The sequence below is a fragment of the Necator americanus genome, chromosome V, assembly GCF_031761385.1.
Source record: "Necator americanus strain Aroian chromosome V, whole genome shotgun sequence".
NCBI lineage: Eukaryota > Metazoa > Nematoda > Chromadorea > Rhabditida > Ancylostomatidae > Necator > Necator americanus.
In genome coordinates, this window is record NC_087375.1 from 1,107,905 (window position 1) to 1,126,836 (window position 18,932).

An 18,932-nucleotide genomic window follows, 5' to 3' on the forward strand; every position below is an offset into this window, starting at 1 on the left:
AAGACGCGGATTCGCGACGAAAAAGACGCGGATTTCGTCTTTTTTTCATAACTCGACTTTTTTCATAACTCACTCACCTCGATTTGATCTTTATTATCAGATCTACACATCAATACATTCGTGAGCGCGAGTTCTATCGATTGAATGTAATTAGAACTTTCAAAACCTAATCAAGGAAACAGTTTCTGGAAAAAAAAATCACCTACGGGTACACATTAACAAGGTTGAGTCCGAGATAATTGCGCCCCAAGGATATATGATTTTTGACGTGAATATATTTTTTATTAGTATTTTTTTAGATTTTATATTTTTATAAAGTGAAATGATAGTTACTTATTCGTAATTTACATAATATTACGAACAATTTATTATCTCTCACAGCTATAATTCTACTCGTTCATCTACAACGAAGAAGTTCATTACTTTCGGAAGTGATCTTGACGAGATCAAAAACTTTTGCTTTGGGATCAACATTGATTGATCGATAATTCGCGCCGACCCCCATATCTCGTTAGTTTTCATGATCGAGAATGTTTACTTATTTATCCTCTACTTACTTCCTCTCAAAACTTCTACTTTTAACTTCTACTTTTTTAGAACTTTTTTACTTTTCTTTCTTCTCTAACGCTTTTATATATGTCAGTATCAAAGTACGAATTTCGCCTATATAGTGTTATTTTACATCTATTTCGATAATTTTTCCAAAATCATAAGTATGGTTCGTCTATGGTTCGTTTTGTCTTTCCATATGCTCCAGGGATGATTGTGTGTACATTTCCAATCATCCTTTGCTAAATTTCGTCTAATATTTGGTTTCTTGAAATAAAAAAAAACTCGAAGAAGATGAGGTCATTTTAGTTTGAAGGGGTGATTATGAGAAACCGTACGCGATATATTCCTGTATTTTAGGATCATTCCGTAAGCTATAGTACTCACAGTCACTATTGCAATGTGAAGAATGTAATTCTGCAGAAACAACTGAGATCTGCAAAATTTTGTTTATTCTTTGCTTTTATCGCAGCATCATTCAAAAATAAAATCTTATATGTACTGTGCCTAGATCAAATCCGACAGCCTTTAAGGTCTTCTATGGTGTGGGGTGGGGCGTAGGTGGGGTTTTTAGGATTTTTACGTTTTTTCCCAACCACACATTTTCAAACGATTTCGAATTCAGTTGAACATGGCGCATCTAAAGTGGATTGATTAAAGCCAGACACGTAATCCTTTAACCTTTAAGTCCAACTTTGTATCGCCGAAACAGAAAAAATTAAAAGATTACTACTTATGAATTACTAAATTAAAAGATTACTTAGAAGATTACTGCTGATGTATTCTCCTTCATCTACTAATTCAACTTCAACTTCTTCAGCTGCCGATGCGCTCTCTTCAAAATTCCCACCAGAGCATGCTATCGCTCATACCGAACCGTATGCTCTGTGCTTTTATGTAGAATATGGTCGTATGTGATATAGCAACTAAGCAGAATTGACGGGTGTGGTGTAGCGGTTAGAGGTCCCGCTTCCTGCACGATCGATCGGAGGTTCGAATCCGAATCAGTGCTTTAAACGATTCTGAATTGAAATGAGCGTGGTAGCGCATCCCAAGCGGATTGAGTAACGCTAGGAACTTTATCCTTTTATTCTTTATGGTCGTATGTTGTTTGCTCTGGAAACTTTCACTCAAGCACAGACAGTGACCAGTCCACAAATCTTTTTAAGTGGAATTCCGCAGGAGATTGAATATCACCGTAATTAAATGAAATTTAATCAAATGTTATTTTTTGAAAAATGATTTTTCAAGGCTAATATCTGTTTAGTTTTCTTTTCTCTGATTTCTTGTTAATTATTCATTTTAAAATGCTGAGAAATAGAGAAACAAATAATAAATTAGTAGGTAAAAGCATTTTTAGTATGAAACACAACTTTTCGTCGGGGAACGGTCGTTATGAACCCACAGCCGATTAGGTGCAGGTGAATTTGTGTCCAGAGATGGGGTTGTAGGTAGAAAAGAGCAAGAATCATCTGCAAATTCTGTTTCGTTCATTGAAGTGAAGTCAGGTGGAGTGGCGCGACACGTTCTAAATAAAACAGGATTTTCATAGATGTTATGGTAGCACTTTTTGGGGAAATATATTTGTTTATAGGTGACCTGACCAGGGTTCTAAGTCGTCATCTGTATATCGATTCATTCCTGAAATGGCTACTCCTACTATTGAGATACATTATTGGAAAACTTCGGGATCTTAACACAATGTTTTTTTTTCTTCTGTTTTTCTATTGCTACACGATCAGTTGTTGTTTGTTTGCGGAATTTTACAGAAAAAATAGATACATTGCAGCGAGATCTTTTTGCTCTAAGATTCTACCAGCCGACTCATCTTTGTTCTGTGATTATCAATTCGCACAAGATTACTGTATCATTTGACTTTTGCAAACTAACGATACAGTATTTGAAAGGCTTTGTAAAATTTAGAACATCGCTTGAACATTAAGGATTTGTGAGGCTAAAAAAAAATCGCTGTAGGTAAAATTTTGGAATGCATAAGAAGTTAAATAGAAAAACATGGTTAGATACTTACTTAGATACTTAGATGGCCCGTCTTCACTGAACGTGCGGGCCCCAACATCTCTTCTACTCGTTTGGTTTTCTTTTTTTTTCGTTTTTTCAAAATATATCACAAATATTAGAAATGTAGAAAAACATACAGATGCGTAAAATTGGCAATAAGCAGACAATAAGATTATCGCATTTATAACTACCAATAAGAGCCAACAACTCTGCTGGCAAAGTTTTGATGAACCTAATAGGAAAATGTGTAGAAATCACTAAATTGATGACTCATGAGTCACATATTTCTGATGAATGTACTCCAGAAATCAGAACAGAACTACCGTAAACTGCTAGTACTGTTTTACTGAGCCTAGAAAATTAATCGATAAAATCGACTTCCGACTCAGATAATTATCATTCTCACATCAACGTATTCAAATTCCCAGGTATCAAATTCCGACTGCGTGAAGAGCAAAAAGCACGCTTAAGTCAATAGAACTTTTCGATAATCGATAAAAGAATCCACACTTTCGTGTGAGCGTGAACCTGTAGTCCGCGTCTGGTCTCATGCTGTCTGCAGTCTGCCAAGAATTGGTTAATCGGATGAAATTCCGATTCGGAGCAAACAACTATGTACCCATGCACGGGTTCACCGGGTTTTTACATCCTGTCCAATTTCTGGACGGAACTTTCTGAGAGTTTAGTACATCTTTGTAATATCGAAAACATCTACGAATTGATCAATAGTTCAACTGTTTCGAATTTGATAAAATATTGGTCACTTAAACGAGTGCTTAGATTCTAAATATATTCACGATTTGCCCATGTTCGACTGTCTTTGAATGGCACTAATAGCCTTGATTTTTCCAGGCTTTGACGAAGGCGATAACGCCGAAACGTTCGCTGTTGTTTAAAGGCATCACCTCACGAATCTGAGGTGGTACGGACTTCAGGTGGAGTATTCGTATACGGGATCGTAGATTATGGAGAGGAGGGTGATTCCGTCCACTTCTTCCTAATTGCCGTAAAAAACAGACCGGAAGATTCGGCGCCGCACAAGGCTGGCGCGCTCCAATAGAACTTCTTGTAAAAAATAGCGCGCCGGAAGGCTTGAAGCCGTATCTTCTGGGCCGTTTTCTACGGTAATTGGGAAGAAATGGACGGGGTCACCCCCACTCCATAATCTACTGTCCCGTATACGAATACTCCACCGGAATTCCGTATCCCCTCGGATTCGTGGAGTGATGACTTTAATTGGCTCTAAAGCGGTTTCGAACCATTAGTGAATGTTTTGAGTTTGTGATTCAAAATTCAAAGATTTCTTTTCCTAAAAATTCTTCACTGCAGACAATGTCATCACATGACTTGAAAGTGAGAATAATAACGACATTCCTATAACAATTAAGACGATACGTTTTAAGAACTCTACAAAATTAACGTGAGAGTAATGATGCTAAAAAAAACGTAGAGAAGTGGCCGGTGGAGTGTTATTTTGCAAGTCAGCGTCAAGTGTCATCAAAGCAGATCTGTCACAAGTGTGAGCTTGAGGTCGAAAAACCTAGATAATACAATAAATATTTGTTGTTATCCGTATTAGATGAGCGGGCAGAGGTTCGACTTTTTTCTTCTGATTCCCTCCTCTGGATAACTGAGGCTAGTAAAATCAGTTAATTTACTGCAATGAAGTAAAACTGAGATAACAACAAGTTATTGTAACCTGATCATTGCTTCATTTTTTGCCATTTGAAATTGTTTTTTCTTACGATTCCTCTATATTAACTGAAAATTTTTGTGTCGTGCTGTTTTCTTCGTGATATTTCTGTTTTGGGATTCACCACTCAGTCAAACATCATAAATTTTATAAACTCGGAAATGTATGTAGGGGTGACAAAGGAGTGGGAAAGAAAAGAGTTCGCAAATTGTCGTCCGAGCTAAAAAAAAAAAAAACGGGGATTCCTACTAGTGAGATTTCAGGTGTGGGTAGAGAAATAGCAGCTGCAGCTCTCATGCGGGGACCATGGAAATTACAGCCGTGGTTAAAATCACAATACCTCAGTTCTGGGATCGTTGCGTGGAGCTCCAATAACGCTACACACAGCAACGTAACGCAAATAGCTGTATTATGCTCAATATAGTGGTTTGTTTCCTTATAAGTGATTTTTGGGAAATGAGGTACGTGATCATTTTCTTCAGTTTGATTTTGCATGTGCATGTTGCATGAATTAAGGCTGCTGGTTTTTGCCAAAAAAAAAACGCCTTGTAATTGTAATTGTACAGCAAGGATTAATTCTGTTTGATTTAGTTGGCTCAATCCAAACAACAGCGTCTACTTCAGCCGCGGACGAAGGTAACAATAAACACTCCTGAAATCAGAAAAATAGAGTTGTGTGGTAAAACAAACATAACATTTCACATTCTACAATTTGTCTACAAAGTGGTCAGAATGTGTTCTTTCCAACCATTGCATAAGAAATCCACCCATTTAAAGGCATCATCACACGAATTTGAGGTGGTACGGATTTCAGGTGGAGTATTCGTACACGGGATCGCAGATTATGGAGAGGGGTGGGATTCCGTCCATTTCTTCCTAATCCCTGTAAAAAAACGGCCCGGAAGATGCGACACGTGCACAAGGCTGGCGCGCTCCAATCGAACTCCTCGTAGAAAATAGCGCGCCGGAACGCTCGAAGCCGTATCTTCCAAGCCGTTTTTTTAGGGCAGTCAGGAAGAAATGGACGGGATCACCCCCTCTCCATAATCTGCGATCCCGGATACGAATACTCCACCTGAAAACCGTACCAACTCAGATTAGTGGGGTGATGCCTTTAAGTCAGGCACTTCTTCTTGAAATGGTTGAGTCTCGCAGAAGCTATGGTAATGCGGTAAGTAAAAGTGACGTCACTTAAGTACGTCCATGTCACTAAGGATCTCAACATTTCACCATAGTAATGACGTATAGAATTGCATGATTGCCCATATTTCCGCACTTTGAAAGAACACGTTTCACACGTGCGTGAAGAGAAAAATCCATGAACAAGATCTAAGAGGTGAAAAGCACTTTAATCTCTTATTCGTAGTAATTTATTTTCGATGAAGTGAAGAAGATAATTTTGCAGGGGAAAGACTGACGAAAACCGAAGGTTCTTCTCATCATCAAGGATCCTTCTTATCGAACGAATCAGGGTAAATTCTGCAGAAAATTTCTAATAATAGATTTCACAGGCTCTCATTTTTCCTGAATTCTATAACTACTTTAGGAATCCATGTTACCCTTTCAAGCACTCTACCTTGTAGTTTTGTTTAGGAAGCAAGACAGGATCGCGGCTGGAACTTCAGAAAAACGAAAGCCTCGCCAAAAAGTGAAGCGTACCCAGAAACGTCTTACGCAAAGTCTTCATATTCCGTTGGTGGATGGCTACGCTATCAAAGATGAGTCAGCCAATAACGGAAGTGAAGATACGAGCAGGGATGAATTACACGGATACGTACAAGCAAATAATGAGAAAAATTCTGGCTCTCCAAAAGAACCACATTTTCTGGAACTACCTCCGCAAACAAAAGAACTAGGTCAGGAAAGTATGAGAGATGGAGATGAGGTAGTCCAGAATATTCCGGTCGACGCAGGCGCTGATGTAATAGATCAGAAATGGGAGTGCAACCTTAGAGAGCGGAACCAGGAGATTTCCGAGAAGTTGCCGCTAAGCGGATCCGTTGCTGATAAACAAGACGAAGTTTGCAGCGATTTAGCCAAATCGGGTCCAGTAATGGATAAAAATGAAGCTGAACTAAAATCGAGACCGCCTCAAGGATTTCACAATGAATCCACTACGGATGTGGCCTTGTCAGTGGGTCCCGCTTCTTCCAAAGGTGGTACGAGCATCGCACAAGACAGTAAGATCACAAGCTGTGCTGTTCGCAATGACGTCGAGCTTGTGGACACTGAAGTGACGGATTTTCGAATGTTTATGGAGAAAGGGGATAGTGGAATCGTGGAAGATCGTTCACCAGTAACAAGAAAATCCGACAATCTACAAAAACTTCAAACTGATTTCATTGACAGTAAAACTGGAACAGCTACGAGAGATGACGTTTCAAAAATGGAACTGCACGGTGGACATCATACCTCAATACTACCTCCTGGAAAGTTTGCCCATAGTTATGAAAATCGCAAGTCGTCTACAAGTACTCGAATCAAAGAGGATCCAAGATGTCATGTAAGATTTGAAGAAAGCAGCTCACTGCTAACAGTAATTAAACAAAGCGAGAAACAAGGAGCTACTTTTACGACTATGGATGAAAATAAAATAGCTCTACAATACTCTGAAACTAGCGAAGTATCACACATTTTTAGAAATTTTGACAGCGACCGTAATTGTCTGACAGTTTTGGCGGAAAAGACCATCGAACATACAAGGTTGAGTAAAACTGTGGGAGGACTTCAACCGAAATCGAAGAAGCACAAGGAAAACAAATCCACGAGAAGCAACCAGGAATTGCAGCAGGAATATTTAGGACACGAAAGCGGCACCTATGAGAGAAACGACGAATTCAGCTGTGCTTCGGAAGAATTTGATCAAAAATCACAACCACCTATCATCACCTTAGACGAGAGAGAAAATACTCATGAAATAACCAAAATTCCCCCATATAACAGCGAAGAGATTCGTAGAGGAGGTCCCATCACGAAGAACACATCCAAGTCCATAGACGAGGCACAAATCGTCGAACCTTCTTCTAGCGATGCAAAGTTGAACGCGAGGAAAACGGACAACAGTGAAGGTGTGTTTGATTTTAGCGTTGATTTTGATGAAGATTAAATTAAAACATCAAAATGTTTTGAAAGAAAAATTAACATTGAAAGTTGTATACTTATAACCTAATAACTCATTTCTCGGGAACTGAACAAAAATTTCAAAAAATAGGATTGGCTGTACTTTCACGTCATACCCCTGAGAAAAACTCTAAAACAGTGTATTTGCAGTTTCAGCAATTGTAGTAACTTTACAAAAAATAAAAATTGACAGCATTAATTTAGATTTTACTAAAATATACTGATATTTCCCCTTACTTCAATTGAACGCAGTACATACCTCACTCGAAATTCACGATGGAATTGGGATGAAAAGATACGGTTGGGGCCATAAATCACGATAATGAGAACAATTTCGTTCAGTTCCTTCCGCTTCGCCCCGTAAAAAAAACGACTTTGGAAGCAACTTTGTCGGTGGTGAATTTTCCTATGAGGCACCTAAAAACGTGTCTCGTACTGGAGCGCAAGCATATGCCAGTAAGTGGTAGCGTTAGTGTCGTCAGTACACATGGATTCTCCGCTCGCTTACAGACGCGGACGGTATCCTTGCACTTGCATACGATATACGTTGTTAGATGCTTCGTAGGGAATTCGATTAAAGGCATCACACCACGAATCTGGATGGTACGGATTTCCGGTGGAGTATTCGTATACGGGATTGCAGATTATGGAGAAGGGGTGTGATTCCGTCCATTTCCTCTTAATTGCCGTAAAAAACGGGCCGGAAGATACGGCTTCGAGCGTTCCGGCGCACTATTTTCTACAATGAGTTCGATTGGAGCGCGCCAACCTTGTGCGGCGCCACATCTTCCGGGCCGCTTTTTACGGCAATTAGGAAGAAATGGACGGAACCACACCGCTCTCCATAATCTACGATCACGTATACGAATACTCCACCTGAAATCCGCGCCACATCAGATTCGTGGTATGCTGCCGTTAAGGCCGCTTCTTATTCCATTTTTCAGGACAATTAGAGGGAATTGAAAGTGATAGGACTCATTCTCGTGGGCTACGCTTCTAGCCCCTATCTTGTCGTGAACAGATCAAAGGATCGTCAGCATAGTAGTATACTGCCTTTAACAAATATCGAATAGCTTAGTAATATTTTCTTTTTTTTACTTATTAAATAATCTGTAGGTAGAACAACAGTTCCTAAGTACTGTTTCCTCCTTTCAGCATCGCATGAGAAGCATGTCTGCCTTACTAACATCTCCATCTTTACTAACACAGAGCTTTTCTCATACTCTCCAGACGGAGAGAATGCGGTCTCTTGGAATTGCACTTGTCACCATGGAGATAACTTGGATCAATTTTGATTGATTGAGATCACATATGAGCTATAGAGATAGCAAAATCACTGCAAATCCAACCACGAACGGTATTTCAAACAACAACAACAAACAACACGATAACAGAATGCATTTTCAAATCTACAATCATAAAGCACTTAAGAAGCACAGATAGATTGAAGAGAACCACGTTTGTCACCACAAGAACTCAGACTCACAGGACATTGCACAACGCACATGGACGCTAATACCCTACAAACGTAATCCCTCCGGCAAATTATTTATCGCTTTGGATGTTGCAGATGGATCTCGTTGAAAGACAGAGCAGATCTCAAGAGGAGTTTATGCTAAAATGTGGAGAGAACCTCTAAAAACCAGCCTTGTGTGTTACCATGTGATAGGTACGGATACTGGGAGCAGTGAAAAATATGAGCTACATGATCTCGAATGTCTCCAAGCTCCAACCGGAAATCGAATGTGTTTCACGGGTTTCAATTGTGCCGCATTGCCCTCTTTCTCAAGGTCAATTATGACGGAATGAGAGGTAAGTAGGCTGTAGGCTTACATATATTGGAATTTGTCATCTGATTGTTTTTCACATTATATTCCGATCTTGATAGAAATCGTTAATTAATTTATTGGAAATGTGCATGAAGGGAAACATCAAACGAATGTCTTAAAATATTTCCCTTTGGAAGCTCCTAATCCATACCTAAAAGCAGTGTATCACAAAACTGACATGATGTTGGGTTTCTGTTTTTTTTTTTGAGTTCAGGTTGTACGCTTAGTGGTGCCACTGTGGCCCCGGTTAATTCCCCCCCCCCCCCAATCGACCTTAAAAACGGCTTGGAAACGGTGTTTTATTTTTGCTTTGTTCCTACGAAGTGAATTAGAACGCGTCCACCAAAAAATTCTCCGGTCCCAACCCACCAACCCGTTCTTTGGTTTTATACAGAAAAGTCTGCTGAGGAGACAGATCGATCCTTGACCGCCCGCTCGTTTGTGGACCTGACGCATGCACAACATGGTGGAACGTTTTCAAGTATCTCGTAGAAGCTAAAGCCGTTCCCCACACCCTTTTTTTCTAAAGAAAGATTAGTTTGAATGGATGCGATAGTCGTAGCCGGTGCTCTGACCTCCACCTTTGAACGGTTGGAGAAAGGACCTCCTTCACTTTTGAACGGCTATGGAAAGGACCCCCTCCACTTAAGCTGCACCCCCGGCTTCTCCCTACTGCACCTATGGTTTGAATTAAACGTGGCCAGATTTGTACTCGTAATCTACATCCTGAACTATTACGTACTCGTTTTTCCAAGCACTTTTGTGATAAGCTGCTTTTTATTGACCTTCTCTCGAATATCATTATGTTTATGGATTGGTCCTAACAAGAACCCGAGTAAACTGGGTAAAATTGGCATGCTTGAAAGTGTGACTTCGCGTTGTCTTCAAGACTGTGTATGAACACATGTAAGACCTAACCTTACATATTTTCCCATATTCTGGTTGCTATTCTTATGATGACATGATGCAATCGTTGAGAAAAGCGAGTGCATGCTTAAAGGGATCGCCTCACGAATCTGAGGTGGAACGGATTTCAGGTGGGGTATTCGTATACGGGATCGTAGATCAAGGAGAGGGGGTTATTCCGTCCATTTCTTCCTAATTGCCATAAAAAATGGCCCGGAAGATACGGATTCAGGTGTTCTGGCGCACTATTTCCTACAAGGAGTTCGACTGGAGCGCGCCAGCCGTGCGCACACGCCGCATCTTCCGGGCCGTTTTTTTTACGGCAATAAGGTAAAAATGGACGGAATCACCCTTCTCTCCATAATCTACGATCCCGTATACGAATACTCCACCTGAAATCCGTACCACCTCAGATTCGTGGGGTGGGGTCTTTAAAGCTGCACAAAAAGAAAAAAAGCAAACATAACAAAAAAAAAACAGTAGAAATAAGCATTGCAGACCAGCAATTTGTCAGAAGTTTCATAGAAGTCTTTCTTTAAAATCTAAAGAATCCCATTTTTCGTTTCTCTTCACTTCAACGAATTCCTTTTTATTCTGTCTTCCATTACCTATCTTTGCATCTTTTACCATACCTCTTTTACAAGTTTATAAAGAAAATCTTCAAGTTAGGTTTAAGGCAACAGAAATAACAGATATCTCTAGAACGTTCGAGAATAGAAAATCCAGTTTCCGCCTATGTCGTAGTAAGAGAATCTCACTGTTTCTACATCATTAATGTATTTCCAAAATGACTATGACAAGAGATTTAACAGTCATCAGATATTTTATAGAATATTATCGATGCAAAACTTAAAATAACATCAATTTCAGGGTCAACAGAAGTCTATAGCGATGGTTCCTACACAGAGGCTATGACAGGGAACCAGGAGCCAGGAGTAGAAGGCAGAATCAAGGATTCTTTGACGGAAGTCCAATCTCAACATAAAAACAAAATGAACTTCAAACCTGCAAAAGGGTACTCTAGCAAGAAAAAAGGGAGGATTAGTGAGCACCACTGCAACCCAATCGATCCGCACGAGAAATCCCTTCTCGCGCCAAAACTCAAGGAAGAACACGAGGTCAGTGATGATCAGAACTCTGCGGCAGAGACGCGCTACCTCAAATCAAAGGGAGAAGCCTACTACACAGAAACTTCACACAAATACGAAGTCCAAGAAGTAGAGAAAACCTGTGACATTCGTAACTACGTACCTGAGGATCGGGGTTCAAAATCCCACTCTGAATTAGGAAATGAGGTCTATTTCGCAGAATCGGCAAGCAGATACCGGATCGATAAACTTGAGAGGAGTCGCGATCCGAGTACCACCACTTCGAGAGAGGATGGTTCCATATCAAAACCAATCGATGCTGACAAATTGCAAGTAATCTACAAGGAAGAGGATGGAGGTCCTGTATGGAACTCAGCGATAGAGAAAGGTTCTAAAATAAGAGAAAAAGTCAACTGCGCGAATCCCGTTGAGTCAGCCGGGCCGAAGTTAGAGGAATGTCATTATGGCCGGAACTCAACTGAGCTCAAGGATTCTAATAAATCATACGAAATTAACGATTCTTCACAGTCTCCGATTAAGTGTGGGACTCACGAAGAAGAGAACAATTCATCTATGATTGAACAGGACCCGGAATTCGTAAATTCGATGCATCCCAAAGAATCCACCGCTACTTCGGGAGATGATATGAATGAAAACAACCACAATGTATGCATCTCTGTGTCAGAGCAAGGTGATTCTAAATTCCAGAAACAGACTAACACTTCTGAAAGCCCAGATACCAACTGCTCTACTTCAAAGCACTTTAATTCCATACCTGTATGTCATCTCCGTACGGATACGGAATCCACCGCTGAAGAAGTTTTGGGAGTTGATATAAATGAAAGCAATGACGAAATACCTACGGTAGTAGAGATTACAAAGAGTACCGGCGACTCTTGCAGCTCTGTATCGGAGAAACAGCTGTCGAAATTAAACCTGAAGGTTCGCTCTACAGAAGCTGCCGTTAGATCCAGGTTCCTTAAAGAAATGGATAGTCATAACGTATGTTATTTAACAGTGGAAGAGTATTCCAAATCAGGAGAAAAGATCCAGTTTGCAAAGGATTCAGTTAGCTTAAGAGTGAAGAAAAAAGAAGGAAAAAGTGATGATTGCAACTATGCAGAGGAGGGACACCGTTTAAAAACAAAGGATCCAACTGCGGTCGAAAAGGAGGAAGAAACCCGTTTCAGCTCGGCAATGACTTATCAGGATTCAGAGGAACTATATAATCCCGTAAAGGTTTCATCCACGGAGAGAAAAGGGAGCCCTAGTGATGCTTTTAGGTCAGCGACGGATGAGCATGACTCCACACCACCAGGAAAATTGTATTCTGCAGCGGAAACCAATGTTACCATCAAATCCGAGCTCTATAAGGATGAGAGAAGCGATGATGTTAGCGCAGTTCCCTCAGAAGAGGTGGTTTCCAAAATTATCGAAGAGACCGGCACCAAAATGACTGTAGCAAGGGAGAAAGAGGAGGGACCTCAGAGGAGGGATAGTGCTAAGTTTTTAGAAGATCAACAGCTTAAGGCAGAAGAGAAAACCCGTTTCAAAGAACTCTCCGTTGACTCCGAACTCAACGAAGCGGATTCAATACGTGATGGTCGCAAGCACCACTGCTTTAAACCAGGAGAAAAGAACGAAATCGGGGAGAAGTCTATAAAAATGGAGAAGAATAAGGAACATTCTGCTATGTCAGCAACGAGTGAGCTGAATCACCGATACCGCAGTTCAATGGAGGATACGTATTCCGGAGGAAAAACAAACGTTAATGTTAAGTGTGAAGTCCAAGAAACCGGAACGAGCCGTGGTGGCCGCAATTGTCCGTCAAAAGAGCCGGATTCTACATCAAACGAAATTGCCTATCCTGGAAAAATCCCAGTTAAATCCGTAATTCATAAGGAAAACAGCGCTTATGATCGCAGCTCAATCGCGGTTAAGATGATTAAACAAGACTCCATTTCTGGAGCCCAGATGTGCGCTAAAGAATCTTCAGAACAAAACAGCGATGGTCTACGTACCTCTACTATGAATGAGCCAGATACCAAACCTACAGTACATACCAACATCAGAAAAGCTACAGTAATCGAGAAAGATGAGGCACAGCATGACACTGCCGGCTTAGTGACAAAGGAACAGGATCCTAGTTCAATAAAAGAAATCCATTCCGCAAAAGTTCTTGTGGATATCGAAGTCAAAAGTTCGAAAGAGGTAAGTGTTAAACAGAACCATCAAATTTTCAAATCAAAAGACAAAATCAGTGGCGGAAAGTCGACGATAACCGAGAAGGAACAGAAAAGCTACGATTGTCACAGCTCAGAAGCGAAGGGGCGAGAATCAAAATCAGGAGAAAGGACATGTTCCTCAAAAAAGACAAATGCTACCATCACACAAGAGGTGGACCGAGACGAGTGGGACCCTAATAGTTGCGATTCAACACCGGAAGACCAAAGCGACAAATTGGTCGAGGCTCAGATTCATTTCACAGAATTTCCCGTAAATCTAGGAATCGATAAAGACGAGAGAGACAGCATCCCTCGTATTGTGACTTCGAAGGAGCCCAATTTCAACTACATAGATGAAAGCTGTGCCCTCAAAAATCAAGTAAGAAAAATGGTAGAAGATGGACGTGATATCCGCCGCTCTCCACTTGAGGACCCTCCTTTCCAACTCCAAGATCGTCAACACTCCCAACATCCAGCCAAACTCGTTTTCGAAAAAGCAGAAGAACAAAGCTGTGATTCTCCTACTTCCACAAAGGACGTCCAGGATTCTAAACTAGGCGAACAGTGCAAAAAAGAAATTCCAGCACTAATGGAAGAAAGGAGCCACGACTCGTGCATTTTGACATCGGAGAAGCAGAAATCAAAATCGAAGAAAATGATCCATTCCACAAAAGATTCTGCTAAATGTGATATCCATAAAGAAATTGTGAATGATAATGATCATACCTGTACAACAATGGAGAAAGGTCCCAGGTCAAGAGGAAAGACCCAATCCTCTGAAGCTTCAATCAGCTGCGTAATCAAGGAAAGAGAAATGATAAATGCTTGTAGCAATCATGCAGCAATAGAACAATATTTGAAATTATCAGAGCCCATAAAAACCGAAAAAATCATAGCGATTGAAAAGAAGGAGGAAAACCACACTCACCACTGCACACCGGCAAAAGTTCAGGATTTGGAACCGAGGAAAGAGAAGACTGCAGAAGATTTTTCAATTCAAAGAAAGGAAGAATGTCGTGATAGTTTTACATCCACGATCAATGAACAAGGTTCCAATCCGGAAAAAAAGAAGTGTTCTGCAGGAAAAACAAATGCAGCTATGAAACCTGGAAGGAAGAAAGATCCAAGTACTCATGCTGTTTGTGCTTCTACTTCCAGAGAACTCACTCCCAAAAACGGTGAAGAAACCAAAAACAAAAAGCCTACAACAATGGAGAAAGACGAAGGATGCTCTGATACTAGTAGATCGGCGACAGAAGAGGAAAAAACCGAATCAGGAGAAAATTCTGTCCACTGCGAAAAACCATTTTTTAAGGCAGACATTAAGAAGGAGGAAGTAACCAATGAAAGCCGCTTCTCAGACGATCTTAAATCTATAGCAAAGTCAAAAACAAACACTAGGTCCAAAAAATCTATAAAAATAGGGAAGGAGGAGAGAAGTAACAATTGTGCCAATTCAGAAGCGAAACAGCCACGTCCAAAATCTGGAGGAATCTCCGAAGCAAGAGTTTTTCCCAAAGTAAAAACCCAATCGGCAGATCGTTCAATCAAATCTGAATATCCACACCATGAAGAGGGAAACTCTGATGATCACAATTCAACAATGAAAGCACAAGCTTCCAAATCCGGAGCTCTAACGCTTTCCAGTGGATTTACTGTCGATGCAGGAATCGATGAGAACGAGAAGAATCGTGATGATAACAATACTTCTACTTCTAAAGAGTTCAAGTCAATTTCCAGTAAACAGAATCAAACAGTCAATAAGGACACGAATCCTCAGAAGCGTCGAGACTCAACGGAAAAGCACAGCAAAGACTTCAAACCAACAACATATAGCGCGACCGAAAAATCCACAAAATCCACAGAACGGGAAGAGGATTATCGCTGCACTCATATGTCAGCAGTGCCAGAATCTTCCACCAAACACAGAACTCACGAAAAGAAGCGAAGTGATGACGACCGTGACTTAAATGAGGATTTCCCTGATTTCAAAGGTCAGGAGCTTTTCACAGAATCCATCCTTAAACCAGGCGCGGAAGAACACCATTCGATTTCTGTAGATCAAATCAATTTTGGTGAACATTTGATCACACTTACATTACCGATAGGAGAAAAACACTATCGTCAGCATTCTGCATTGGAAAAGCAGAATCCTAAAATAAGCGAGCAGACTTCTAGTGGAATGTCTGGAATGATACAAAAGGAAAAAAAGAGACATCATTCTTCCACTACAACGGTGAAGGAGCACGAATCAAAACTACGAAAAGACGTTCATCCAGAAAAATCTGCAATTATATGCACATCTCATGAAGAAGGAGGAACCAATGAAGATCGAAACGCTACAAATTCAGGAGAGGACTCCGAATCCAGAACAACCACGGATATCGCAAAAGACTCTGTCAATTCCAACATTAGGAAGGGAGAAGAAATAATTGATTTTTGCACCAATATATCGTGGCAGGAACACTGTCAATCAAGACATCAGGAAGGTGCAGAAAAGAATCCGTTAACAACAGACCAGAGACATCCTGGCGGACATAGATCAACAAATGATCAGCAAGATTTGAATCCAGAAGAAAGGACGCGTTCCATAGAAGAAGACGCGTTTATATTTGGAATACGAAGCCATAGTGATTCTAGCTCGACACCAAAAGAGCAAGTCTTCGGATTCAGAAGGGAAACTGATCTCACAGAATCTAACGCTAAGGAGGGAACAAATGAAGAAACTAGTAGTTGCAATGCTGAAGTTATGTCTTTGAAAAAGCTTTCTTCGAAATCCAAAGAACGTAATAACAGCGAAAAAGCCGACTTTGCTGGGAAAAAGAAGGAGGGACACCACGATTCTGGTAGAAGGGAGACGAAGGACCAGGATAGCAAACTAAGAGAGAAAGCCCATTCCCCAAGAATTGATGTTAACCTTGGATTGAGCAATTCGAGAGTTATTGGTCTCAGTAGCGAATTTCAGGATCTTAAACCGCGAGAACAAGGAAGTAGCGAAATTTCTACGATGATGGAGAAGGGTCGGGGACGGGACAAATCTCTTTTCTCGGAAGCGAAGGAACAACACCCCAGGAAAAGAGAAAAGAGTTATTCTACAGAAAAAACCAACACCGTCGACACCAACTCCGGAATTGGCAAAGAGAAAAGAAACTGTGATGCTCAGATCTCAACTTTAAAAGAATTCAAGTCGAATTCGGAAGAACAGGGCAAAGATGACAAAAATCCAGTACCTGAGAAAGAAGAGAATGACCGTGGTCCTTTCAGCTTTACACCGGCGGAGACTCGCCATAAATTTTCAGATGAATTTCATTCCGATGAACATCCGACTGGACCCACATCCAAGAAAAAAGAAGAAAACCATGTTACACAGAGTTCATCAGCGAAGAAACGGGAGATTAGGCCCAGAGAACAGAATAGCAGTAATAATTGCACAGCAGTAGAGAGAAAACGAGGACAACGTGATACTCGTATTTCAGAGGCAAATGAGGAAGCGTTCAGATCAAGAGAAGAGACACATTTTGCAGAATATCTCGACAGTTCAGGAGTTCACAAGGAAGAGGGGAACAGTGATGATTGCAGCTCAATAGTGAGTAAGAAAGACGTGGGAGTCAGTTCTCAGACACATCCTGCAGAATTTTCCGCTGACTTCGAAGTCGACGAAGGCGAAACTAACAGCAACATTTGTACGCTTACTTCGAAAGAGTGCGATTTTAAATTTGTAGAACAAACCGACACCAATAAAGCAACAGTAATAGAACAGAGAAACCATTATAGTGGAAGGATGGCGGCGATGGAGCAGGACTTAAAACCAGGAGAAATATCCCGCCCCATAAAAACTCCTAATGCCCCAGGTAATATGGAAGAAGTGACAAGTAGTGATCCTAATTCAGCGAAGAAACGGAATTCTGTGTCAAGAGAACAGATCAGAGCTTCCAGAACTTCCACAGTAATGCAAACGGAACAGGGGAGTCACGAGTCTCATAAGACATCGATGTCGGAGCACGGGTCGAAATCCGGAAACAAAATTCATCCCCTAGAATCTTCGATTAAATCCGTAGTTGATAATGAGGAAGAAAACCAGGATGCGCACACCTCTACAGTAGCGGAAGAAGATTCGAAATCAAGCTATCCTGAAAGTAATACAAAAAGAGGAGATCGTGATGCTCATAAATCAGCTGCAGATAATCAATATTCCAAGCCAAGAGATTTTCGTACATCAAAAGGAAGCAAGGAGGAATTCAAATCAGGAGGAGATAAGTTTTTCCCAGAAGAAGGGAACACTATGGTTATATCTGGAATCGACAAAGAAGAAAAGATCCATAGGAGTTACGGTGACAGGGATTCTAAGTCCAGAGGTCGAATGTATCCTATTGAATCTACTACTGAATTTGGATTCGATGAAGGTGAAGGGAACAGTGGTTTTTGTATCACTACGAAAATCCTTGCTTCCAATGCCGACAACATTTCAGCATTGGAAAATCAGGAAGACTATTATTCCGATAATTCGTCGACAGAAATGCGACGGAAGGATTCGAGATCAAGTGGAAGCTCTGAAACCGTAGGAAGTAAGACTAAAAATTCTGAGAATAACGGCCTAAGCTCTGCTCGGGAGGTAGGGTGTAGATCATCGTCCACTGCCGTAGGTGCAAGTTGCGAAGACCACTCGAACTCACTCAATGAGGTTATTCACGCTAGAAAGAAGGAGGGCACACTTCTCCACCTTTCTCAAACTGATCCCATCGCCGAGGAGAAAGCTGAAAAGCGATTCGAGCATTTAGACGTTCGTTTGAGCGTACCACTCAGCGTAGCACTCAGGGGAGCACAGAAGCACGTTCTGCCGCCTCCACCACCACCATCACTTTCACATCCACCACCAAAACAACCACCACCACAAGCACATCCACCACCATCACATCCACCACCTTGTGAAACATCAGGTATTATTTCTCTCTTCGATTCTATTTTTAGTCAAAAAAAAAGTTCACAGAAGTTTACTGAGGACGAAATCTAGTTATACGACTCTGTTTTCTATAGCACCTTTAACTGATATTGTAACTTATCACTCATTTGTATGCTAGTGACAGATTTTCTCAATTTCACGCACCCTTTTCCCTCATACTACACTAGATTCCCTCCTCCTATTCCACTGCACTTTACACAGGGTGTTCAATACCACTTACACAGTGTTATATAAGCAACATCGTTAGTTAGGAGAATAGGAACATATTCTTTTCAGCTAATCTAAAAGTTTGATCTTTAAGGTGTCATTGTATATTTTTTATCCTCTTTATTATATGTATGTCAGCTAAATTATAGGTTGTCGTCATTCATTATTATTTATTTATGAAGCGAGGATGTCTAGGTGTCCAAAATTTTCAAAATTTCTCTATCATCCAAATCTTCTAAACCATTTTATATCATTTCATTCTATCACTTTATAATATCAAAATACTAATATTAATACATATAATAGTGATAACATTGCTCCACATCACCTTAGCGG

General features: G+C 40.7%; 1 protein-coding gene across 2 annotated transcripts in view; it reads left to right on the top strand.

Annotated features, from left to right (window-relative positions):
* Positions 1-5,369: 5,369 nt before the first annotated feature.
* RB195_012622 (uncharacterized protein) overlaps positions 5,370-18,932 on the top strand; it is a gene marked incomplete at both ends in the record, with an annotated part of 39,256 nt that continues 25,693 nt past the window's right edge. Inside the window, 3 exons of one of the 2 annotated variants that reach the window (XM_064202080.1) lie at positions 5,370-5,432; positions 5,808-7,329; positions 10,987-18,366. In XM_064202080.1, coding sequence (XP_064057961.1) covers positions 5,370-5,432; positions 5,808-7,329; positions 10,987-18,366 — 8,965 coding nt within the window. Of the gene's footprint in view, positions 5,433-5,807; positions 7,330-10,986; positions 18,367-18,932 lie in introns of those variants that run through there. The other variant, XM_064202081.1, reaches the window with a different exon arrangement.